Genomic DNA, 23,560 nt, shown 5'->3' on the forward strand with positions numbered 1-23,560 from the left:
CGACTGGGGTTGTGGTTCAGTTTGAATTGTTTATGATGTATTGTTGATAATAATAAAATGCCAGGTATCTCCAACGCCGACCGTCTATAGCGTATAACAACATGAGGAACGACAAGACATCAGAAGCAAAGCAGATGTGAGAGAAATCTCGCTAGTCTCGTCTGTCTCATAACGCCGTCCAGTAATCCCACACCGCATTAGTCGTTAGCCGTGAGAACAAGAAGCAATAGGAAGAAAAAAAAAGAAAAAAAAAAAGGGTGGTATAAAACAGGTCGAGCCTCGAGAAGCAGAGTATAAAAACAGAAGGGTAGTTAGATAACGGTCGTGATACGGCGCAGAAAGTGGTAGAGCAGTGAACAATTGGTGTCTAAACAGTTCTCAATCGCTTTGCTGCGCGCCGCTTCGGCACATCCATGTGGTGGTACGAGCGCAGGTGCTCGACGAGGTGGTCGCGCCGCGGAAAGCCATGGTTGTCCTTGCGCGAGCAGTCCGGTACAGGGCAGTTCTGGAAAACCGGGTAGTGTACAGTGCTATGGTGGCGCTTTAGGTCCGCTGGGCGGGTGAAGGCCTTGCCGCAATCTTCGCAGCTGTAGGGTTTGGCTGGCCTGCGCATAAACGTTCAGCATCTAGATGTACAAAATGACCGTTTGAATTACATACTTGACTGGTTCTTGGCTAAGCCCGTCGAGAGGAAATATCGACTGCTCGACAAGCATGGAGGTTGGCGACCAGGCCGGGTTCGAGCTCGCCGGGTAGGAGGTCGGGGCGTCCATGACGGGAAACGCCTCGGGTGTGTATACGAAAGTCGGGTTGAACTCGAAGTAGGGGCCATTGCTGTCCAGCGACGAAGGCTCGAAATCGAACGATTGCTGGCTGAGCGGGAAATCGACGACGCTGCCGGGACCCGTGCTTGTGCCGGGGCTGGCGCCGTGTCCACGGCCACCGTGCAGGAAGTACATGTCCAACATGCTCATGCCCGAGTCGTCGCTCACGGCGGAGTAGGACGAACTGGGGGAGTAAGAGGAGTAGGAGGACAAGGAGGAGGGCGAGTGCTCCATTGGAGGGCAGGCGATGGGCTGCGACTGTGAAGGCATAGTCAGTATGGGCAGCCCATAGCTGGAGGGAAGTAAGACGGTACCATTGTTGGCCGGAAGGACATGTTGAAGAACTATGATCTGATCGGAGGGAGGGTGCAGAGTGGAGGAAATCCGGGGAAAGAAAGTTGAAGCATGGAGTGTGGGCAACACGAAGAGTTGAGAAGACTGACGGAAGCAGGTGACTGGGCGTAGGGAGGGTTTTTATAATGGAAATTCGAAGTCTCTCGAGTCGGTTTCGCACATGCATTAGCTAGAGACTTAGACCCAAGCGATACGAACACATCCATGGCGGATTCATCACCTGGTCAAATGGCCAAACCCACCGGGACAGGAAAAGACGGCCATGCATGCAGGCTTGACACACAGCCCCCCAGCGGCCCGGCTGCGATTGGCAAGTTGTGTGTGGAATCCCTGCTAGTGCTGACGCTAGAAAAAGGATCGAAGCCTAGGAAACTTCTGCCAGCCTTCTAGCGCTCTTCTAGCGGGATTCAGTCGCCAATGATGTGACGGCCAGCTTGTCAGGGCCGAGAGTGAACTGGGAAGTGGGAAGCAATCGACTGACTTGTCTGAAGATACCTCGTCATAGCCATCCCCACGATATACCACCCGGGCAGATAATCGGCTGTGCACCCGCTAGAGGTACCCTGGAAGCCTTGACACTGTCACTTGAGGATTGAGGAGCAGAGTTCGTCTAAGACTTTCCAGTCCCGTACTCCGTATTGGCTGTCGAGAGAGCAATGCGGCTCGAGTCTTCTGGCGCGCCAATCAGCCTTGGGCCTCGAACAGGTCCGTTAGAGGGAGCAGGGACTGACTTCACTGCGAAACGTGCAAGACCATCATTTGCTGATTCTCATTTGTCTCTCGGAAGGTGCCGGTGGGTAAAAGTACGACCCATCGTACAATTAACATTCACTCTTCCACGGAGATTCTTTGCAGACACTGTACTGTTATCGCTGACACGGCACGATTTCCCCGGCCGGGCGTCGAGGATCCGCACTAAAACACCGGACAGCCTTGTATTTCGTCATAACCTGATTGTCCATCTCATGAACGCACTGAGTTGCGATGAATAAAGATGGAGGCTGGACAAGTCGAGGCTCGTAAGTGTCGGACTGTGAAAAAGCTGAGTGGTCGGTAAGGAAGGCGAGCGGTCTGAATGTGGAAGGAGGCTGAACAAGGCAGACTCCTCTCCTCACCTCACCTCTCTTCTATCCTCAGTACTTGCATTCTTGCGACTCTGCTTCGATTAGCGGTCGCACCCTATGATCGTGCTCCCAGCTTCATCGAGTCTGGCGTACACTAAACGAAAATCCCGCACCAGTCCGTCTGCAAACTTACCTCGCCGCCGGCCGCGACCAGTTTCGTATAAACTAGGTACACGCTATCGCATCGCTTCACCAGCGTTCGAAATAAACAACACGTCGATCCTCTATTTTTATCTGAAATATACTTGTCAACGGTATTCTTTGTATCCTTCGTTTCAATCTAAACCGATAGTCCTACCGACGAGTCGTGTCTGAGATTGATTTATCAATCTTCTGTACTGCATTGACTCTTTGTTCTTTGTGACAACGTTCACAGCCACATCAATGCCTCGATCTTACGGCCTCGTATAAGACCCTACATTCTGCTTTAACCTACTGCGGGGGGAAAAACAACGAGTATCCTTTCCTCTAAAGGTGTCTATTCATTGGTTAACTAAGCAGCAGCTCAAGAGATGGCTGCATGCCATCAGCCGCCACTAAAGAACAGCGTTTGAACTCCTGTCCCGCAGACCCATTGATAACACCTGTTCCTGGACCCATCAAGACCCATACAGAAACAAAAGAAATGCTTGTACTCCGTCTCACTCGCAGACTCGCGATCGAAGATAGCAAAACAGGACCCTTCAAACCCAGGAAAGTAAACGTAAAAGCCAGATCACAGTTCGTCCTCCAAGTACTTGTAAATAAACTTGAAGTCCGCCTTGCGACGATTCATCCTGTAGGCTGTTAGAAAAGCGAGCTAGCTGAACACGAACGGAAAACTTACCAAGTACTCTCGTAGTCAAAAAAGCGATAGGTGCCTTGTTCAAACTCCTCAGTAATCGTCTTAGGCTCCTCATGCCGTTGGAACCACGTCTGGTACTGTTTGTGAAATCTCCAGCTCTGGCCCTTGAGCGCCTTTGCTGCCAAGTATTGCTGGTATGATCCTTGGCGGTAATAAAACAAGTAGAACAAAGTATCTGTATCGATCCGCCCTGTCTCGTACAGCCTGGGATCGTCCAAGATGGCCAGTGGCTCCTGGGGGTAATAAAGAGGCGTATTGTACGGGTTCTGGGGCTTGTAGTGACGAGGCTTCTCTGAGTCCCCTGGTTCTGGGCAATTGGCTGCAGATGCAGTGAGTAGGCGCTGCACTGAAGGTGGCTGGCTTGAGGGATTTGCCGATGCACGATTTTTGGTTACTTCGAACGAATGGATTAAATCCTGCAGACCGGGTGGAAGGTGGTAGATAGACTCTTCTCCTGCTTGGTTCTCTTTATTCGACTCTCCATTAGCGGCAGCGGGTGGTTTCGTACTGGCGGTTTCTGCCTTGTCCATCGCAGGCGTGCTTGGCACCGTATTTGATGCGCTGACGGCAGCAGAAACCTTGGGGCTGAAAGCTGGCGTTCGCGAGCGTCCCTCCTCTGCGACTATCGCAGCTGCAGGTGTTGCTTTTGGCACAGGCTGTGCTAGCGTAACAACAGGTGAGGCAGTAGAGGAAGCTTTGGAGGCGGGCACTGCAGATGGGAAGGCGGGGCTAGCACCTGGCGGAGGCGGTAGAGGGGCAATTCCAACACCATTCTTGTCGCTTGCAGCAGCGGCAGCAGCGGCAGAAGCATACTTGAGTGTTTCACCGGGCAGACGCGTGGGAGGGGGGGCAGGCTTCATGCCAGACGCCGAGCTGCTTGAGCTGGACGGATGCAGTGTTGCAAGGACTGGAAGCGGGGATTTCATTTGAGCGGAAGGTCTGCGGTGGCTAGTGGCGCTGGCTTCAGCTTTGGGCTTCGGTTTGGCTTCAACCTCTTCGTCTTGCATTGACTGAGTGTCTTGCGACGACACCCGGTCGTTGTCACCGCCTATTCCAAATTGTGCTTCGGCATCGTCGCCCATGTTCAGATCGTCGTACAGCGTCTCATCTTCACCAGCGTAGTCAATTTGGTTACCGTCCTCAACGTAGTATTTGATGCTCTCCTTAAGGTCCACCACCTGACTTGTTTCAATGTTGCCATTCTGAAGTGATCGTAGCAACAGTTCCAGTTTATTTACGTGCCACTTGTGACGCTCGATAAAGTGCGCAAGATCGGCTAGACGATTGGTCTTGGTGACATCTTTCTTTCCCTTTTTCATCGACATTTGAAGCGACTCCTCTTCTGCCTCCATTGCCTCGATTTTTTGTTGCAGTTCGTCAACCATATTGGACAGGAAATCACAAGTCTCGACTTTCTCTTTGTCTTTCGGGTCGAGTCGCGATGCGGCAGAGAGGCCTTCTTTGGAATATGCTTTCGTCTTCATTTCTTTCTCAACGGCTTTGAACTGCTCCATGCACTGTCTCTCCGTTAGCTAGGAACGGTTCCTCTGTCTATCACCCTACCGTCTCAATGGCCCTTCGCTGCTCAAGCAAAGGTCCTTTATCCTTGACCTCATTGCCAGACGCCCATGATTTGATCTGATCACGATATCGTTGAAGCTTCTTGATTTCTCGTTTCAGGTTCTCCTCGAGCTTGTCTCGTTGTGTGGGATTCGTCGCGGCACGGATTTTTTCGTAGATTCCTTCGAACGTCTGGATACCTTCCGCGACCTTTTTGAAGGTCTTGTCGATCTCCTGCTGCGTCTTTCTGGACGTCATCGCTGCTGTCTGCTGTTCATGCGAATCGAGATGCCAAGAGATGAAATTCCGCAGCTGCTGCTCGATGAGAAATCAGGAATGGTACTGAACGGAGTGATCAGTAATAGGTGAGCAGAAAAAGAAAACGTGGGTTGTCCAGCAACTTTTTCCAGCAGAAGTGTTATCGTGACAATGATGAAAAGCCTCCACCGGCCAGTGAATGTTCCATTACTCTTTGCGGTGGCCACGAAGCTGGGGATATGCCAGGATGAGAAGGCGGTCACATATACTGCCTTTCAGCCTTGCCCGTTTAAGCCTTGCGCGGGGAACAGCTTGGACTGTGTTTTTTACGTACTACTACTGCTCCATCCGAGTTAAATTAATGCTGTCAAAGTTAGCAGTTTGCTACGTCTAATTACTTAGCTGAATTAGCTAATAATTGTTTGTATACTCGGTTGGTGGTCTCTACAGAAGTCTGCCCTGCTTCCCCGCGGCTGCCGGCTAACATGCATAATGGCTACAGCAATAGGCAAGATTTACATCTGTCCAAATAATAATGAAAGGTGCAAGACTAGCATCATGTTTCATCTCAACTATCTAACATAGATGCAGCCGTGATCCAACGAGTCAAATCAGCCTCCGTCACCGTCGATGGTCAGCTAATCTCCAAAATCGGACGAGGGCTCCTTGTGCTCGCTGGAGTCGGTCGAGAAGACACGGAGAAGGACATAGACACAATGGTTAACCGGATACTGAAGGCAAAGCTATTCCCGGCGGAGAATGACAAACAGGCAAGTAATACGGGTCTGGGTATGGACTACGCTAATGGCCAACCTACAGTGGAAACGGAATGTCCAAGATATTGATGGCGAAGTACTTTGTGGTATGTCTCTCGGGATCACCCTGCTACGATCTACTGATGTTCTGCAGTGTCCCAATTTACACTTTTTGGAGAGTTGAAGAAAGGCAAACAGCCAGATTTTCATCAAGCCGCAAGCGCCGACACTGCGCGTAGATTATACGATTACTTCTACCAACGCCTCGGCGAGAACTATAAACCAGAGCGAGTCAAGAATGGTGTCTTCCAAGCGATGATGGACGTCGAACTTATCAATGACGGGCCGGTGGGTGTCGACTACCACAGTGAAGATGCGGCGGTTAGCTCTCGCGTCTCTCGTGGATTTCTCAAAGGGATGATGGCAGAACTAACGGTGTTTCCTTGTTAGGTTACGATCGAGGTCAACACACAGTTACCGAAGAAAGAGAAAGAGAAGGGTGCCGACACCGCAGACTCATCCGACTCTAAGACAACGGGAAGCGTGGAGTTTAAGCTGCCCGCAGAACTTCTAGAATAGATGATGAGTACGACTGACTCAGCTGATCATGATACCCTTATGAGATAGATAGATATGTTATAGAACCAACTCCGTGCCATGTACATAGACAGGCTAATAACGAGGAGCTCGGAAATCAGAACAATAACAGATCCACTGCGACAGCGATCATTTTAGCTTGATCGTAAGTACTCCGTAGAGCCTCCGCTGTCTAGTTAATTAACCAGACTAAAGAATAAATAGAATGACTCAATGAGCCCCCTCCTTCAGGTACTAGCCCCTTGTTTGGGGTTAATGAGGGGTTTCGCAGTGCAGAGCCGGGCGGCCGTGGCGCGGTGATGGAAGCTTCCTGAAGCATCGCAGCTCATTCAACTCCAGCCCACTTTTGGCACCTGTGTTTTCCCCCTCCTATAACTTCTGTCTTCTCTTTTTGTCCAACTCTATTCGCCCTCTAGAGTCTGTACGTCTTTGCCCGCTCTACTCCATAACAATCTTGCGTCTACCGCCATCATGGCCGAATCTAAGCGTACTTCTTCCGGTTTCCCCGCTTTGAGCTTTACCAAATAGCAGTTCACTCACATAACTCTCAATTCAGGTCCTCGCGTCTTCTTTGACATTCAGATTGGCCAGCAGCAGACTGGTCGCATTGCCTTTGAATTGGTGAGTGTTGCGCTAAATCTGAATTCCGCTGCAGCCTTTGCTAACGGCCCCGCATAGTTCAACGATGGTATTGCCCAGTATTCTTAAACGAGATTCAAGTCTTTTCTGACCATGTTCTAGTCGTCCCCAAGACTGCCGAGAACTTCCGGGCGCTCTGCACGGGAGAGAAGGGAATGGGAAAGCAGGGCAAGCCATTGCACTTCAAGGGTACGGCCAACATAACAAAACATGGGCATGCGACAAGCTAACTGAAGTCCGCGCCTAGGTTCGATCTTCCACCGTGTCATTAAACAATTCATGATCCAGGGTGGTGACTTCACCGCGTTCAACGGTACCGGCGGCGAGTCGATTTACGGCGAAAAGTTTCCAGACGAGAATTTCGAGCTGAAGCATGACCGTCCCTTCCTCCTTTCCATGGCCAACTCCGGTCCCGGCACAAACGGCAGCCAGTTCTTCATTACCACCGTTCCCACTCCTCACCTAGACGGCAAGCACGTGGTCTTCGGCGAAGTTATCAACGGCAAGAGCGTGGTCCGGAAGATCGAGAATATGCCAACTCAGGCAGATAAGCCTACCACTGACGTGACCATCGCGGAGTGTGGTGAACTCACCGGCGAGGACTACGACAACGCAGACAAGCAGACTCCCGACGCTACCGGCGACCCATACGAGGATTTCCCTGACGACCACCAGGGCGAGGAGCTCAGTGCTCCTGTGTGCTTCAAGATCGCTTCGGAGCTGAAAAATTTCGGAAACACGGCCTTCAAGAATGGTAACATCGCCTTGGGTCTCGAGAAGTACCAGAAGGGTCTACGCTATCTGAACGAATTTCCGGAACCCGAAGAGAACGACCCTAAGGACCTGGAGCCTCAAATGAAATCACTGCGTTTCACCCTTCACTCGAATTCTTCTCTCCTAGCAAACAAGCTGGGACAATTCAAGAACGGCAAAACCTGGGCTACATACGCTCTGGATGTGGCTGACGCAGCCAGTGCAAAAGATGCCGACCGGGCTAAGGTCTACTACCGCCGCGCAGTCGCCGAAAGCGGACTCAAGGAGGAAGATGAAGCGCTGAAGGATTTGGAGCAAGCTTCCACCTTGGCTCCTAGTGACGCTGCGATTGCGGCGGAGACTGCTAGAGTTAAGAAAGCTATCAAGGCCCGGGAAGCTCAGGAAAAGGCTACTGCTCGGAAGTTCTTCTCATAGACAAGAAATTGCTGGTTACGATTCATGAATCTTCTCACTCTCATTTCGATGCTATCCGTAACTCCCACTAGCAGTTGCGAGAATCGAGGTCCCAATCAACGGCCCTATAACTCGGCTTTTCCCGTACGTCCGTCGTATGGTTTCAAGCCCTATAACAGTACCTAGCTTGATAGCATGGAGACTTAGGCGCAATATTGTTCTTCTGCTGAGGTCGTCACTCATCACATAGTTGTATGTACCTGAGCGTTGAAACAACATAAGAGTGTATCTACGGTGACACATGATGGATGGAATGAAACACCTAATACATTTTCTAAATGTCCTTCATCTTCATAAGAAAAGAATGGTGCCTGAGGTGTGCGGCTGATCACCATACTAACCCAGATAGGAACTACAGTATCTTCGGCTAAGCAATCTCCATGTCATTGAAAAGCCCAGACCATCTCGCCTCTATATCATTATCAACCAGAGACTGGAGTGAATACTTCCAGCAATGATGTGATGACTGTATGGTTTCATAAAAATCAGCTTAAATGCCCCCCTCGAGAGTAAGACTTCTTCCCCCAAGTCAGACCCATGACTGATCCATCTATAGACACCACGCGCGCTTCCCCGCCAAACAGCGCGTCCTCAATTCGCTTCCACCCCGCGCTTCCTGTTCACACAGCGAGCTTCGTCTCAACGCAAAGAGCCGGGGAATAATGATTACACGCTTCTGAAAGATGATGTAGACGTAATCTCAAACCTACATCCAACTCCAACGCCGGCTCGTGAAACAATATCGCGCCAGAAAGAAGTCATTGAAGACTCCAGCAGCGATTTAGAACTGGAGCAAGACTACAACCAAACCCCCAAGAATGATACTAGCGGCCTCCTTGAAGATATCCCTAGCAGCCCACCCCCTGATACCACCGAGGTAGATGCAGAATTCGAAGAACTGTTCGGACCGAAAAGACATCCGTCCAAACGTCGCCGTGCCTCTATCCCTGAGTCTACTACCTTAGGCACGCCTAAAGTTCAGAAGAGAAGGCCATACGATGATATTGAGACATCCTCTCCAGTAACCTCACCTTATGGTTGGACGTTTGCAGCCAATGCAGCTCTCAATCACGAACCGCCCTCGCCATCCCTACCTCATCGCACAACTCCTCGAAACCTGAGGACTTCTCTGCCCCAGCCACTGGCGCCAACGCCAGCATCAGCAACCCCGGCAACAGCTAAGCCGTCCGTCCATAGTTATTCCCGCTTTCTCGTCTCCTCTGCATCTCGACCGCCCCCTAAGCCGACCTTCGTATTACCCCGCCCGTCCTCACCAGAGCAAACTGGCGATCTAGGACCATATGCTATTCCCACCCCTTTCTCCCCGTCATCTCATCCGCTTCGCCGTCGTGGAAGGCAGCGTTCACCAGCACCCAGCTATCTTCCCGGCGGGATGGCTTCAGAGGTGCGCAGCTGGATTCTAGAAATGGGAACGAAGCGCGAGCAGCAGATGCAGATGGCTTCAGGCCGTGGACATACTAGTGCGAATGTGTGCTCGGCTGACCCCTCAAAGTACTCGTACGTGCTGCGGATAAGTGACGTCCGTCAGTCCGCACTTGGGAGTTGCGGCCCGCTCGCTTTCATACGAGGCCAGGTTGTGGCGACGACGTCGGTATCCTCTGAGAATTCTATGCATGATAGTGGGTTGGAAACAAATGGAGCCGGTACTGATACGAGAAATGTTCTCCTTATGGGTGCGCCGCGGTTGCATGCTAGTGAGCTGCGACCCTCTTCCGGGGTTCCTAGTCTCCAAGCGGGAAACTTGGTGGGTATCCTTCGCTGGCTAGTTTGGGAAATACCTGGCATGCAGGCTTGCAAAAGCTCTGTTTCTCTGCCTGCCGAACATCGGCATGAGCAGATCTGGGGGGATGAAAGTGAGCGGTCCTCTGAGTTAGAATTTGGAGGATGGCTTGTGGGGATGGAGTGGGAGATCATACAGTCTGTGTAGATGTACCTGCCCTAGAATTCTTTCGAGGCTTTGCTGTAGCATAATTGTTTCGCATGTATTTGTATGCGCAGGTCAAAGCCAACATAACCCAAAATTCTATCTCATACATTCCTTTTTTACTTATATGGACGACTATATGTACAATGCGACTTTTCCCATACCAAATGCAACCAGTACGCCTTGCTACAAATCAAAACCCCGTTGATGGACCAGAAGAATCTGAACGCCTATGAAAACTTGCTCTCCTTCGACTCCACAACCTTTAGTGCATCAACAGCAACCCTAACACCCCATTTCACCATGACAGCCTCCTTCTCCGACGCAACAATATCCGTTTTAGCAACAACCTTCCGCAAGAAGAAAATACACCCCTTTATGATTTGCGGCGTATATTCAGTTTTCATGAAGATCTCGACTAGGGGTTGTTCATCCAGACTGTCCTCCGACTTGGACTTGGACTTGGACTTCTTATTTTTCTTCTGTTTTTGCGACTGCTGTATGATGCTAATCATAAGCACCTCGACAAAGGCCTTTGTCTTTGGCTGCAAGTACGCAAAATTAAGAGTTTTTAGGATTCCCAACGTGAGCGTGCCATCCGCAATAAGGGAAGCGTACATCTTGGCCAAGTTGACAACAGATTTCATGGAGAGCGGATTTTCCTCGTCTTCGCCGTGGAGATTGGAGCCGTCTTCCTCGTCATCGTCCATGTCCCCAGATTCGCCCATTCGCTTGAAGATGTTCCATAGGGTGAACATGAAGGACATTTTGATGCGGCGGCCGAGTTCACCGCACAGCCGGCGGGCGATGAGCGTGTAGTACGGGTTATGAGCGTCCTCCTCCATTGCGCAGTGGGTGAGGACACGGGGGATTTCGAACTCCTGTGCGCGCTTGAGGCGGAGTTTGAGCAGACGAACGTGTGCATCCTGGAAGTCTGTTGCAGACATAATAGCCACGAAGATGGAGCGGCGAACGTCGGTGTTCATGCGGTGCGCCTTCGCGATAGAGGCGTAGTCTGGTTCAGCTTCGCTGTCGTCCGCTACTATCGTGGCTTGATGTGTGTTGGCGGCAGAGAGTGAGGAGAGTTCCTGGCGGGCAGACTCAAGGGGGTCCTCTTTCCAGCTGGCGCCGACGAGCCACCATTTGCCCTTCTTTGAGGAATTATGAATGTCGCTCCGAGAGATGCTGATGGGTTCAGTGGCACGGATGACGCGCGAGTTGTTGAGGGATCCGAGAATCTTGCGCATCTTGGTGATGTGCTCGGAGGCTATGGTGGAGTTTGCGGCTGATTTGAGGCGGTTGTTTTTCAGGTCTGTGATGGTGTCGATCATGAATTTTGTCCGGACGGAAAGAGAGGCTGTACCGGCTTTGGTGACAGCTGGTTGGATGAGGAGGACGATGTCCTTTAGGGAGGACGGGTCGTCTTGTCGAAGTTGAGGTCCGGAGTCTGTACAGTCAGTAAGGTACTTGCTTAGCATGGTGAAGGAGGGTAATCGTACTTCTAATGACTTTGAGGAGTAGTTCGGTATTGTCCTCGTTGATATCCTGCAGGAATAGCCGAATATAGTCAAATACCAAGGTGCTTCCAACAACATGGAAGTTGTAAAGCTGTGAAAGAAGAGAGATCAAGTTAATCATCTCCTTCCCCTCAAACTTGCCCCTATCGTCTCCTCCGGCATCGAACGTTTCCACAATCTTTTGCACAATCTCAGCTCCAAAGTCCATTCCCATGACCTTGTACACAGCCGCGATGAATCCCGCATGCAGGATGATAAAAGTATCTTGAAGCGCAGACCTCTCGCAGATGAGCCCAAAGAGAAGAGTAACCAGCGTGGAAGTTACATTCTGACGAGGATACTCGCGGTAGAGCTTTTCGAACTCCGCCAATATAGAAACGAGATTGGCCTCCGACAACTTGTTGAGGTGACCCTGTGCCTGCCTCCTCAAGCGGGTCAGAGACTCGGATTCGGAACTTGATGCTGCTCGCAGAGACGGAGGTATGTATTTCCCCGGTTTATCCTCAGTCGTGGCTACGACAGGCGCAACGTACGGATTCTCGCGCTTCTTCGGTGCGGGTTGGTCGTCTTCACTTTCATCTTCTCCATCCTCCTCATCGAATCCATCTATATCCTCATCGTCGGGGAGACTTTCTAGGTCCTCATCACTCATATCATCGCTGCCCGACGCCTCGGATTCTTCAACAGGCATACCCTGTGCTTTCCTCCTCTTATTCAGCAACCATTCGTCCGCCTCTCTTTTGCGCTTACGGTCCTCATCCGCAGACCCTCCGCCCAAGTCTCCTAACAGCTCATCCAATCCATCTTCCGCAAACGACTTGGGCAATTTCCCCTTCTTCAGACCAAGCTTTTTTTCTAGCGCAGCAATCTCTGCGTCATCTTGGTCCAGTTGGTCCTGTACGGCCTTTGATACTTCCTTGCGGGGAACATCACGCAAAGCATCATCTTCGACCTTCCTCGAGCTTGCGCTAGGCTTTTCCATTTTCTGCTTCGCGGCTTTCAACTTGGCCATAACGTCTCCATCATCCTCATCTGACTCGCCCGAGTCGCCATCAAAGTCAGAACCGTCGCCGAGATCGTCAAAGTCATTGTCGTCGTCCTCATCGTCGCGGTGACGACTGTTAGCGCTCTTCTTTGACCCCGGTCCTCCTCGCTTGTTCTCCGCGCGCTCTTCTCGCCGAAGATCTTTCCGTGATCTTTCTATCCGCTTGTTCTTCCGCTCGCCGTAACGATCTCTGATACCGAGTTCTTGCCGGAGGCCTCGGGGTAGCGAGGTGGTGTTATGCCTAGGCCGAGGCATTGTACTTGGGACTCGATATCACCCGTGGTCGATCGGTCAAAAAAGTTGCGGAGCATATAAAAAAGACAAAATATTGACAGAAAAAGCGGCGGAGCGGAAGGCGGTGAGACAGCACCGGAGGTAATCCCCACAACCGCATCTGGGCCTGTCTGGATAATAGCTACACCACAATTGCCTCTCCAAGGAAATAGATCTATTGAAAATGACGACCCCTCTCGGCCACGAGGAGGTAAGTAGCCACATAGTGGAATTGAGAATACTATTCAGCTAACAGCATTAGTTTTTTACGTCCCTGACAACCCTCCTTACAACCACCTCCCAGAAAGCCCGTGGCTCCGTCTACCTAACACAAAAACCGCTTTTAAATACCCAGTCTCCAGACTCTGCCGACAAGGAAACCCTGCCATCAATTCTCATCCGGGCCTCAGACGGCAACACAAACGCCCCCAGCCCAAAAACACATTCCAATAATAAGGACAAGAAGGCGAAGGATACAAAGGTCAAAATCTCGACGATTGTGCGGCCAGGTGAACTTGAAGCTTTCTATGCGAGGTATGCGGAAGTCTGTAAGGCTGGGATGACGGGGTTGAAGAAGCGGGACCGCAAGCTGAAGAAAGCGAAGGCTAAGGGAAGTGCGGGGAAGGTTGTTAAGGCTTAAGGACGGTTCAGGGATAATTCAAGAGTAAAGATTCAGGGGCCTATATAATAGCCCTTCGCTGCTGAGAGTCAAAAGGAGGAGGTTTGCATTTATGGCGTTCGGGACATGTGTCATTTCTTGTTATGTGCATACCGGACTGTTTATGTCCGAGCCGAGCTGCTTATAGGGTCTTAAGCATGGTCGGTTTCTGAAGTCGGTCTTGGGCTTTAAGATTTGCCGTAGATGAACTACTCTTAGGCTACCGCTAGGTTTCGTGAAAGACCATGCACAAATATGATCATATGGCCATTACTAAGAACTATTAGAGAGATGTTAAAATACATAACGTATAAACACAGGCAAGGAAGCGAAGCGCAAAATGCAGGGTATACAAGAATAAGAATCCAAAGAAGTGATCATAGCAAGGCGTTATCATGGATGAGAAGTAGTTGGAGCAAGATGTAAACGTGGATTGGAAGGAATGCAATGGATTAGTAATAATCCAAGGTATAGAGAACCCTATTTTGTCAGGGAAGGCTTCCTAGAGCAGTCTGGTGCAAGTGGAAGGTCGAAATCATCCACAGCCTCATGAGGCCGAGAAGTCTGCCGTTCAAGCTTTCGATGAAACTCTCCGGCAGGTGAATCCAGCGCTGGACCTATAACGATCCGTGCGGCGATGTGTATTAAGACTATGAGTAGCGATAGGGGGGGTACTAGAACTAGTGTGCAGGTCTTCTGAATGAGGGAAGCTGCCTCATGTTTCTCGGGTCTGGACAAGATTAGGGTGGATGGTGGACGCACAGGCCCGGTTTCCCGCTCGCAAGATGCTTTTGAGCGGCGGCGAAATTCGATGCTCATGCTACTTAGATCTGGATTTGAAGATGCGGACGTCGCGCTGTGAATGCTTGAGAAAGAACCCGGTGTCCGCCGTAATTTGAGATCTTGCTCAGGATATAAATTTTGCGGCGTATACATCTGGTCTCTGGCGTGCAAAGTCTCTGCATACGCGAAATCCTCTCCCAAGGGTTGTACCTCGCGATGCCCGTACCACATCCGATGTGTGTCGTCCGGTGAGGCGGGAGATGGAGGTGTCAGGGATGGCTCCGGCGTGACATCGATGGAGTGGAAAGATTCAATGCTCGAGGAAAGTGTCTGTTCCGGGCTATCATGAGATTCAGTGTCTTCAAACCTCACCAGCAAGGTCTGGAAGCTCTGTTGTGTCTCAGATACTGATCTCCGCGGCATTTCTGTGGAGACTGGGATATTAATAGGCTCCGGCAGCTGCTCCCGATTATCTGGAGTTTCTGATTCCGTCGTGCTTGCCTCCGGGGTGAAGCCCGAATTATCAGTGGCAGCAATATTAACGTCTTCAGCTGCGCTAAGCGAATCGGGAGTTGTGGCCTCTGATATAGTGAAGGTCTCCTGAGAGTGAGCCGGCTGCATGAGAGCACTCTCCCTTTGTCCTTTCGGGCGCCATGCCCTCTTCCGTCTAGGAGCCTTCGCCTCTTCTGGTATCTCCACAGTAAAGCCGCGTTTGAACGGACATGGTGTGACTTCATAGCGGAGGATTTTTGACAGCGCGTCCTTCATCTGAGTGACAAGCTCTTTGTCCGGGTCTGTCTCATTCGGAAGCTCGATTCGGTAGTATGTGAGGGGGCGGATGCGCAAAACAAAGGTGGATTCCCGGTCCACACACCAACACTGTGAGTTCTTCAGAATGGCGTGAACGACGCTGCCGCATTTCAAGAACACCGTCAATCCGTATACTTTCTCCAGCCTCAACGGCGCGAACGCGACCGTCCGTTCGGTAGGCGACCGCCACGGTAGCGTCTCGATGGTATCGACCGGGTAATCGAAGTCGGACGGTGCAGTACTCGATGGAATTGGGGCTACAGCTCTAGGCGCGAAATGGACGACTTTGGCACATGGATGATAGAAGAGATCATTCTCAGATGGTTTATACGATTCAGAGCTGCGTCGGATGGAAGGGTTCAGCTTGGTCGGAAGGGTTAAAGACCGTCGAGGGGGTGGCGCATCGAAGATGTCAGACATGGTGGTTCATCGAGATCGAATAAATATCAAATTGACTGAAGAAAACAGGAATAAAGGAGAGGAAGAGATAAACAAGTAATGAGAGGCGAGCAGCTGAAACATAGACGACGGGGTCTACCAGGAAAGAAAGGCCATCCTTGGACGAGTTCACAGGATGATCGACCGAGGATCAAACGAGAGGCAAAGAGTGCGCTAGCGAAGGACAAGGATAGGAAAACGAAAGATAGTGGTCTTAAGCGGATTTTCGAATCTGGAACAAAGTCCTCAAAGAGCCCCTTAGGAGTTAAGTGCTGCATTTGACTCCAATAGATGCAGTTTCTCTGCAGCCGGCCGTTGTTTGCAGATGCTGGGGATCCAAGTGGGGCGATGGTGGCCTTGGAATCAAGGCAGTTTTATATCAGGCCGAGGAACTGATGATGAGCTGATGATTTAGCTACTCCAGTTCATTTCTGTCACTACACTGCAAGCATACCTGTCACCCTGCCGTGACAGGTACACGTTTTACAAGGTTTATGAATGCAAAATATCGACGGTAAGAGGCGAGTTGTAGTGCCCGTTTGTTCAGTGACGTAGATAGTGATTATGTAAGCGCATCAGGCAGTCGTGATTCTTTCAGCAGCAATCTGGCTTCAGCTCTTATTGTCTAGTACTGAAACTGATAGATCTGTTGATGAGTGCAATTTGGCGCCCACTATTGAGATGTCGAGCTTTGAACCGAATGCAGTGATCCGTGGCGCCCAACTGACGGTGGTTGGCAGTAAGTTCACTGGTCTCAGTGCTTCGAGCTATGCTGACCTTTCGTAGCCGTGCGAGCTTTGATAAACCCAAGGCTATTTAAATATGATCACTTTCGGCAAGCAGCCCTCGCCATAGGGATTGGAATCATCATCCAATTGATCATTCAGATCCCGGTATGTCCACTCCATCAGTCGCAGGCGTGAGGCTAATGTCCGCTAGATCATTTCGCTCAGGCTGCTCATCTGGATCACTTCATGGATTGTCAACCTGGAGGATGCTACATGGGATGATGCTCTTCTCAATAGCCTTGATTTCCTGAACAAGTCCGTGTTGCAGGTGCCTTTTCTTCTCATGACCCTGCTGAGATACCTCGTTCCAACACTCGACGAGATGTAAGTGGGCTTTGAGAGATACTTGAGTAGCTGCTAATCGACCAGATTCATGGACTCCCTGAACTGGGTCGACACCACATATGTCCACAAGCACAAAACCGACGACCCAAACACTTTACGAGCGATGTATTATCCAAACCTTGTCCAATACCCAACGGCAAACGGCAAGGGCGAATCCAAGCCGGTCGTTAAGAAACTAATGGCATTCCTGAAGAGGTACGGGCGCAAAGTCGGTATGCTTCTTGGGATCTACCTCGTTTCGCTTGTGCCTGTTGTGGGCCGCTTCGTGATGCCGGCAGCCTCGTTCTATACCTTCCACAGAGCCGTCGGAACCACGCCAGCAGCCGTCATCTTTGGGACTGGTATTCTGCTCCCAAAGCGATACCTGGTAACCTTTTTGCACAGCTATTTTGCTTCTCGCAGTTTGATGCGAGAATTGGTACGTTTGGTAATCCTCACCGGGGTAGCGTGACTCACTAACATTGCAACAGCTCGAGCCGTACTTCTCCCGTATCCCGTTCACCTCGGAGCAAAAAAGCCGTTGGTTCAAGGACCGTGAAGGGGTCCTCTTCGGTTTCGCTTTCGCATTTACGTTTGTCTTGAAGATCCCAATCATTGGAGTACTCATGTATGGCATAGCCGAGGCCTCAACGGCGTATCTTATAACCAAAATCACCGACCCCCCACCCAGCCCCGCGGAGAGTGAGGGTTTTGCAGAGACACAGGTTACTTGGAAGAATAAGCACGACTTCTTGAGGCTGTCCCTAGACAACATTGATAAGCTCAATGTGGCAGCGCACGAGCAACCCTCTCCGAAGCCCGCAACTCCTGGCCGGAAATTCGCTTAATCTGATACTGTCCATAGAATCAGATCCTGCCCCATCTCTTAATCCAACTTTTTTTTTCTCGGGATTTAAAGCAAATGCCGCAGATAAGCGACCTGGTAGTAACCGATAAGCGTACGGATATCGAGCAATGATTGGTACGGAAGGAGGGGAAACTGCAGTGGAGAGGGGTCACCTATCAGTACTTATACTTATGTTATACCTGTCTTCACTCGCGATCCTACACTGCCTTCAAAACATTCATCATGGGTACCAAGGCTATTCGCACTGCTGTCAAGGTAGACCTGAACAAACCAGCCCGTGAACAAAAGGGCCTCCATGTATGTATTGCACGCCTTTCTCTCCACACTCCACTAACCACTGCTATAGAATCGATGGCATCCAGATAGTATGCGTCTCCAATCTACTTTCCATTCTACGCAACAAATCTGACAAACTTCAAGTCCCTAGCTACGGCACAATCGCCAACAACGAAGTCGTCAAGATTGAATGCCTGGACTGGACCGGCGGACAAATCAAGAACGACGACTCCGCAGACGACATTAAGAACGTCGACCTAACACAGATCCACTACCTCTCCGGCCCGTTCGACATTGAAACAGCCGAGCCTGGAGATGTCCTTCTCGTCGAGATTCAGGATGTCCAGCCCTTTGAGGATCAACCGTGGGGATTCACGGGTGTCTTCGCGCGGGAGAATGGCGGCGGGTTTCTTGATGAGATCTACCCAGAGCCGTGAGTGGTTATCTTGCAATCTTGTGTTCGTACCTGACGTGCGCAGTGCAAAAGCTATCTGGGACTTTGAGGGCATCTTCTGCTCCTCTAGACACATCCCCCATGTGCGGTTCGCCGGGTTAATCCACCCTGGTATTCTTGGTTGCGCTCCGTCAGCGGAAGTGCTTGCTGAGTGGAATCGGCGAGAGGGTGAGTTAATCGCGGCCAACACCCTAGGCCGGGATGTTGCGAAGCCGCCGGAACCGAGCAATGTGCATGCCGGCAGCGCAGATGGAGAGCTCGCAGCAAAGATCGGACGCGAAGGAGCCCGGACTATTCCTGTAAGTCCTCAGTATCCTTCTTCCTGCCTTATTCTCATATGTAGCAATAGGGCCGACCCGAACACGGTGGCAACTGTGATATCAAGAATCTCTCCCGCGGCTCAAAAGTCTACCTCCCCGTCCATGTCCCCGGGGCCAAATTCTCTGTCGGCGACCTGCACTTTTCCCAAGGGGACGGCGAGATTTCTTTCTGCGGTGCCATAGAAATGGCCGGCGTCATCACTTTAAAGTTCACAGTCATCAAGGACGGCATGGCCAAAATGGCAATGAAGTCACCCATCTTCCACCCGGGCCCCGTTGAGCCGCAATTCGGGCCTGGTCGTTACCTTACTTTCGAGGGTTTTTCTGTTGATGAGAAAGGCAAACAGCATTATCTTGATGCAACGGTTGCGTACCGCCAGACTTGCTTGAGAGTTATTGAGTATCTGAGAAGATATGGGTATAACGATTACCAAATTTATCTGTTGCTAAGCTGTGCGCCGGTGCAGGGCCATATTGCGGGCCTGGTTGATATCCCGAATGCGTGTACGACTCTGGGGGTACCGATGGATATCTTTGACTTTGATATTCGACCTGAGGCGGACGCTGTTAAGCTTGATATGGGATCTTGTGCTTTTGCTTCAAAGTGACCGGTCCTGTCATTGAATTATTCGTTCTATGCTTCTCTATATACAATCGTATTCGTATGATATCATGCCAACTTACTCATACGGCCAGACCTATTTCGGTCAGCCTATACGTCCTTTCTTGCTAAAGTTAAGAAGACCTACGCAGTCGCAGTCGCAGCCGCAGCCCCAAAGTACTCCTCGAACATTTGCTCCGCCTCTTTGATGCAATCAAACCCATAAATCTCCCTCTGCACATCCGCGTCTGCCCACTTATCCGGCACAGGGCCTTTGCCCGCCTTAAGTGCCGCAAACTGCTTGTCACGCTCCTCCTTCGCCGCTCCCTCGCCCAGATGCAGCGCCCGCCCACTCGCAGCGGCCAACTCAACAAGCGCGTATGCCCGGTCCTTGCGCACCATCTCATACACCTTTAATGCCTTGTTGATGCTCTCTGTATCTGTACTCGGTAGCTTGCTCAGCACAACAGCCAGCACAGCCCCATCCTCAATCGCTTGGGCCGCGCCCTGCGCCAGATGCGGCAGCGTCGGATGACAAGCATCACCCACCAGCGCCGTACACCCGTCCACCCAGGTCGGCAAAGGTTCATGTGTGCGCAGCTTCCACTCACAAACCTCCCCCTCAGGAACATAATTCAGCATGCGCTGAACAAGCGGACAGAAATCCGCGAACACGCCCAACATCGCACTCTTCGAACCCTTCGTCGTGTAGGTGGCATTCGTGGCAGCCGCGAAATTTGTATCCGGCTGCGTGGTGCTCAGATTGTAAATTGTGTTGTTAGAGACCGGGTAAGCAATGATATGTCTCTTCTCGCCAATCCACCGCACAACCTTATTGCTGGCCAGCAACGCTTTCAGCTCTGGATCTGCGTTGGGGTCAGACTCAATCTGATCCTTGTGAATCATGATCCGGTACGCGGCCTGGTTTGTGTCTTTTACCGCGGGGACGGGTGAGATGGCGAGGTCGTTGAGCATCGCGACGCGCGTCACGGATTTGATTCCATCCGCGCCGAGAAGAATGTCTGCGTGCACGGTATAGGGCTGTTTCGAAGAGTCCCGTGGCGTTACGGTGAATGAGGGCTTTGGCTGCGTTCCGCGCCCAAAAGAGTGCACCTCAGTCACGGACGTGCCAAAGTGGAAAGTGATCTTGTCGCTGTGCTTAAGGCAGCCCTGGTACAGGCCGTTTGCGAGGGAGTACCGGTGTCCAACCATATGTTTGTAGCCATACGTCGGCTCAATATAGTGCAGATCGACATGGGCGAGTTCGGAGTTTGATGCGCCGACTGTCGCTTCAGTTAGCCCTCACACCAAGCCGCATCTCTTCATAAAATCGCAGTAAATATAGAAGCAGACGACGCACCTCTCACACTCGTTTCCTCGATGTTTACTGCTTCGGCCTCGATTGCCTTCCAGACACCGAGCTTGTCCAGCACCCGAGCCATATTCGGTGCGAGCTGGATGCCGGCGCCTACAAAGCCCAGATCTGAAGCTGTCTCGTAGATGTCGATGTGCTTGAACCCCTTTTCCGCGAGAGCGAGGGCCGACGTGAGGCCGCCCATTCCTATCTTTGTTAGTCCTTAGCTTGTCGATGGGATAGGACGAATGGAGATAAAGGGAAGTGGACCTACCAGCGCCTAGAATGGCGACTCTAAGATCTTGTGGTGCCATGTTGTTCCCTTCTTTCCTCTTAAATTCTGTAGATAGATGATTGAATGGACTGGAGAGTCTGGTCGAGCATTGAGTACAGTATATATCGACTTGGCGGAACAGACCTTAGCCGGGATCTCCTCTTCCCCACGCGTCCCACAATCACATTTATGGGGTCATTTTATCAGTGTCATTCTACAGTGCTTAGCGTGGAGAGACACTGGAGAGAAAGCTTGGTAATGGGGTCTCATTTGGACAACGAGTGTTAATGTGGGTTCTGCGGAAAAATCATTTCAGGCTGCTTTCTTGACGATTCGCCACGTCGGCAATTCTACATAGTCGCTTGTATGGTCAATACTATGTTCATATCGCAGAATGCTGAATAAGTGAGACTTTGTAAAGAGAATATGTATTATGTTATATTAAATATGATAGGCAACTATAATACATGGAATTTGTATGTCCAAACCTCATTTTCAATGCCCGCATGCCAATCCAGAGTTACAAAGCGGGAAGTTGTTTACAAGCTGTCACCAATGACGGCAATGATCCTACCGACAGGGGTAGCAATGCCAGGAAGAAGACCGTCGAGCAGCCTAGCGACACCAGGAGCAAGTCTGATAAGCAGAGCACCAGTGTCACGGCCGATAACGACGATCAGGTCCTCAGAGTCCTGCGCGAGCGGGTGCTGCAACAGCTGGGTCACAGAGATGGCCGCGGCAATAACGGTTCCAATTGGACCAGAAACGTTGTTCTCACGGAGAGTGTTACCAACGACGCCATCTAGAGCAACAGGCAGGTCATGTCCGCTCTGGCCAGTGACCGTCAAGGGCTGGGCCTCGTCGCGAGTGAGGAGGCCACCGGTGAGACTGCCGAGGAGGCCGCCGATGGGGTTGTTGATGGCGTCAAGGCCGAGGGTGACGCCAGTGCCGCGAAGGAGATCGGCGACTTCGGGGGCGAGGCGGACAAGGAGGATGTGGCTGTCTTCGCCGACGATGGTCAGGATGCAGTCGATGATGGGGCCGAGGTCGGCAATGAGATCACCAATCGTGGCGGCATCGCCAACGATCTCACCAATGGAATCGCTGAGGGAGACCCTGCCGGAGAGGAGGTTATAGACGTCCTCGTTGACCTGGACGAGGAACCTCTCGCCATCGGCGCCAGTAACAGTCAGAGCACGGTTGACCTGAGGGCCGAGGTCCTGGATGAGGTGGCCGGTACCATGACACTCCTCATCATCGCAGGGGGTGGGAGCAGATGTAGGAGGGACAGTCGCAGGGCCGGTGGCAGTGCCTGTGGCGGTCACGGTGTTGGTCCATGTCTCAGTTGCAGTGGCAGTGGCAGTAGCAGTAACAGTACCGGTAGCAGTGCCAGTGTTTGTGTTGGGGTTGGGCTCAGCAGGCTCGGACCAGGTAGCCGTGCCAGGAGGGTTGGTAGGGCCACCGATGGTGCCGACCTCAGTAGGAGCAGGGACGGTGATCGTGACGGTCTCGATCTCGCAAGTACAGTCCTCGCCGGCAACATCGCGGAGGCCGATAGGGCCGGCCATGGTGCAGGCGGCCCAGGTTAGGGCAGTGATCACAGAAGCCTTCATATTGGGTATCTCAAAACGCTGTACGTAGAATAAAATCGAAAGCAAGCCAGCAAACGAAAGACTGGAGCTTGGTCAGAACGATTGTCAAGGAGTGACAGAGCTAGAAAAGAAGCTGCTTTCTTGAATGAGTGACTGGGGAAGAAAGTCAGAGCACGACTTGGAGCCGATACTTATATTCCTTGATTTTGTCCCCTTGCGCCTTCATTATTCTCATCCGAGTCCAGATTCATTATAGGAGATGTGCCTAGTGGTCGCTGCCCAATCGCAAGTGATCCGACTATTCAAGGTTTTTGGCGTGGCGAGCATAGACTGAGAGTTCACCGGGCAAGAATAGCAAATTGGGACCTGATGGAGCGCCTCCCTGGCAGGGCTTGGAGCTGTCTGATGCGTTGTTTACTTTCCTAAAGGTTAATCACAGCGTTGTACCTGATCGAGGGACCTATCGGATTAGCAGGCCTGCTGAAACCCTGTCTAAACCATGCACGACCTCTTTCTGCGTCCAGCAGCCTTGGAGGTGACTGAGTAGTGTCTGGAACACGGATACAGAGTTTGAAGCTTTCAGCATGCATCTCGACGACTCACAGGGCCGGCTGCAAGGATCCATGACTGCTTGATTCCAAATGTGGCGGGCAATGGTGCAGGTACGGGGCAAGTAGTTCTTCAAAGTCAATAGACAGGTCGTACACAAGCGTAGCTGCAAATCTCAAGGTCGACTTTTTCTTTGTTTCGGGATCTGCGGTTGCTGCAGACACTATTGATGGTGGCGCCCGGTCGATCCGGGGATTGGTTGAGGCAATTTCTTAGTTTTTGGGACTCATCATATTTGCGCCGTTAGCCCAACACGCAAGTCTGATTTCCTGTTCTCCAGGGTTTGTTATCACCGGAAATATGTTTTTGAAGCCTAGACCTGTTCGATTATGATACTGTTCTTGATCGCGTGAACCCCTGAGGCGCCACCAATCGCCGGAACCCCTATCCGCCTATTAATTTCTCTCTTTCTTCAGCGACGTACGGCTTATGCAGGGGTGAGTGGGTTG

At 51.3% G+C, this 23,560-nt stretch overlaps 12 protein-coding genes across 12 annotated transcripts, besides 3 other annotated features; 6 read left to right on the plus strand and 6 right to left on the minus strand.

Moving 5' to 3' along the window:
- Positions 1 to 23,560: part of a sequence feature (contig 1.78 659..353456(-1)) that runs on past both edges of the window.
- ANIA_04586 (C2H2-type zinc finger protein) lies at positions 25 to 1,159 on the minus strand (the record flags this gene model as incomplete). The annotated part of the gene is made up of 3 exons (XM_657098.2): positions 25 to 605; positions 661 to 1,082; positions 1,139 to 1,159. 3 exons carry the CDS (start codon positions 1,157 to 1,159, stop codon positions 368 to 370), a joined length of 681 nt encoding a protein of 226 aa, XP_662190.1. The 3' UTR covers positions 25 to 367.
- Positions 2,173 to 2,197: a sequence feature (Short protein (ANIA_11443, CBF77203.1) was converted to a misc_feature.).
- Positions 2,348 to 2,400: a sequence feature (Short protein (ANIA_11443, CBF77203.1) was converted to a misc_feature.).
- ANIA_04585 (uncharacterized protein) lies at positions 2,769 to 4,964 on the minus strand (the record flags this gene model as incomplete). Its single annotated transcript, XM_050611689.1, has 3 exons — positions 2,769 to 3,078; positions 3,129 to 4,663; positions 4,710 to 4,964. 3 exons carry the CDS (start codon positions 4,962 to 4,964, stop codon positions 3,018 to 3,020), a joined length of 1,851 nt encoding a protein of 616 aa, XP_050467688.1. The 3' UTR covers positions 2,769 to 3,017.
- ANIA_04584 (D-tyrosyl-tRNA(Tyr) deacylase) lies at positions 5,681 to 6,298 on the plus strand (the record flags this gene model as incomplete). The annotated part of the gene is made up of 4 exons (XM_657096.1): positions 5,681 to 5,753; positions 5,803 to 5,826; positions 5,874 to 6,100; positions 6,170 to 6,298. 4 exons carry the CDS (start codon positions 5,681 to 5,683, stop codon positions 6,296 to 6,298), a joined length of 453 nt encoding a protein of 150 aa, XP_662188.1.
- ANIA_04583 (peptidylprolyl isomerase cyp7) lies at positions 6,728 to 8,457 on the plus strand. The gene is made up of 5 exons (XM_657095.2): positions 6,728 to 6,803; positions 6,873 to 6,937; positions 6,995 to 7,004; positions 7,058 to 7,144; positions 7,203 to 8,457. Exons 1-5 carry the CDS (start codon positions 6,788 to 6,790, stop codon positions 8,141 to 8,143), a joined length of 1,119 nt encoding a protein of 372 aa, XP_662187.1. The 5' UTR covers positions 6,728 to 6,787; the 3' UTR covers positions 8,144 to 8,457.
- Positions 8,677 to 10,130, plus strand: ANIA_04582 (uncharacterized protein; the record flags this gene model as incomplete). The annotated part of the gene is made up of 2 exons (XM_657094.1): positions 8,677 to 8,691; positions 8,739 to 10,130. The coding sequence occupies 2 exons, from the start codon at positions 8,677 to 8,679 to the stop codon at positions 10,128 to 10,130; spliced, it is 1,407 nt and encodes a 468-aa protein (XP_662186.1).
- Positions 10,358 to 12,944, minus strand: ANIA_04581 (MIF4G domain-containing protein; the record flags this gene model as incomplete). Its single annotated transcript, XM_657093.1, has 2 exons — positions 10,358 to 11,574; positions 11,627 to 12,944. 2 exons carry the CDS (start codon positions 12,942 to 12,944, stop codon positions 10,358 to 10,360), a joined length of 2,535 nt encoding a protein of 844 aa, XP_662185.1.
- ANIA_04580 (signal recognition particle 14 kDa protein) lies at positions 13,147 to 13,602 on the plus strand (the record flags this gene model as incomplete). Its single annotated transcript, XM_657092.1, has 2 exons — positions 13,147 to 13,173; positions 13,267 to 13,602. 2 exons carry the CDS (start codon positions 13,147 to 13,149, stop codon positions 13,600 to 13,602), a joined length of 363 nt encoding a protein of 120 aa, XP_662184.1.
- On the minus strand, positions 13,875 to 15,927 carry ANIA_04579 (uncharacterized protein). The gene has a single exon (XM_657091.2). It carries the CDS (start codon positions 15,631 to 15,633, stop codon positions 14,101 to 14,103), a length of 1,533 nt encoding a protein of 510 aa, XP_662183.1. The 5' UTR covers positions 15,634 to 15,927; the 3' UTR covers positions 13,875 to 14,100.
- usgS (transmembrane protein UsgS) lies at positions 16,333 to 17,611 on the plus strand (the record flags this gene model as incomplete). Its single annotated transcript, XM_657090.1, has 5 exons — positions 16,333 to 16,390; positions 16,438 to 16,544; positions 16,591 to 16,763; positions 16,809 to 17,202; positions 17,255 to 17,611. 5 exons carry the CDS (start codon positions 16,333 to 16,335, stop codon positions 17,609 to 17,611), a joined length of 1,089 nt encoding a protein of 362 aa, XP_662182.1.
- On the plus strand, positions 17,854 to 19,319 carry ANIA_04577 (protein fmdS; the record flags this gene model as incomplete). Its single annotated transcript, XM_657089.2, has 5 exons — positions 17,854 to 17,928; positions 17,978 to 17,996; positions 18,052 to 18,340; positions 18,387 to 18,660; positions 18,711 to 19,319. 5 exons carry the CDS (start codon positions 17,854 to 17,856, stop codon positions 19,287 to 19,289), a joined length of 1,236 nt encoding a protein of 411 aa, XP_662181.1. The 3' UTR covers positions 19,290 to 19,319.
- ANIA_04576 (putative monooxygenase) lies at positions 19,427 to 20,950 on the minus strand (the record flags this gene model as incomplete). Its single annotated transcript, XM_657088.1, has 3 exons — positions 19,427 to 20,565; positions 20,643 to 20,843; positions 20,911 to 20,950. 3 exons carry the CDS (start codon positions 20,948 to 20,950, stop codon positions 19,427 to 19,429), a joined length of 1,380 nt encoding a protein of 459 aa, XP_662180.1.
- ANIA_04575 (uncharacterized protein) lies at positions 21,328 to 22,646 on the minus strand. Its single transcript, XM_657087.2, has one exon. It carries the CDS (start codon positions 22,521 to 22,523, stop codon positions 21,450 to 21,452), a length of 1,074 nt encoding a protein of 357 aa, XP_662179.1. The 5' UTR covers positions 22,524 to 22,646; the 3' UTR covers positions 21,328 to 21,449.

This window comes from Aspergillus nidulans, chromosome III, assembly GCF_000011425.1.
Source record: "Aspergillus nidulans FGSC A4 chromosome III".
NCBI lineage: Eukaryota > Fungi > Ascomycota > Eurotiomycetes > Eurotiales > Aspergillaceae > Aspergillus > Aspergillus nidulans.

Excerpts from the sequence above, each read along its gene's own strand:
- ANIA_04579 (XM_657091.2), bottom strand. The coding sequence starts at position 15,633 with ATGTCTGACATCTTCGATGCGCCACCCCCTCGACGGTCTTTAACCCTT.
- ANIA_04583 (XM_657095.2), top strand. Across the intron at positions 7,145-7,202 it reads CAAGCCATTGCACTTCAAGG|GTTCGATCTTCCACCGTGTC; the intron begins GTACGGCCAACA and ends GTCCGCGCCTAG.
- ANIA_04575 (XM_657087.2), bottom strand. The coding sequence starts at position 22,523 with ATGAAGGCTTCTGTGATCACTGCCCTAACCTGGGCCGCCTGCACCATG.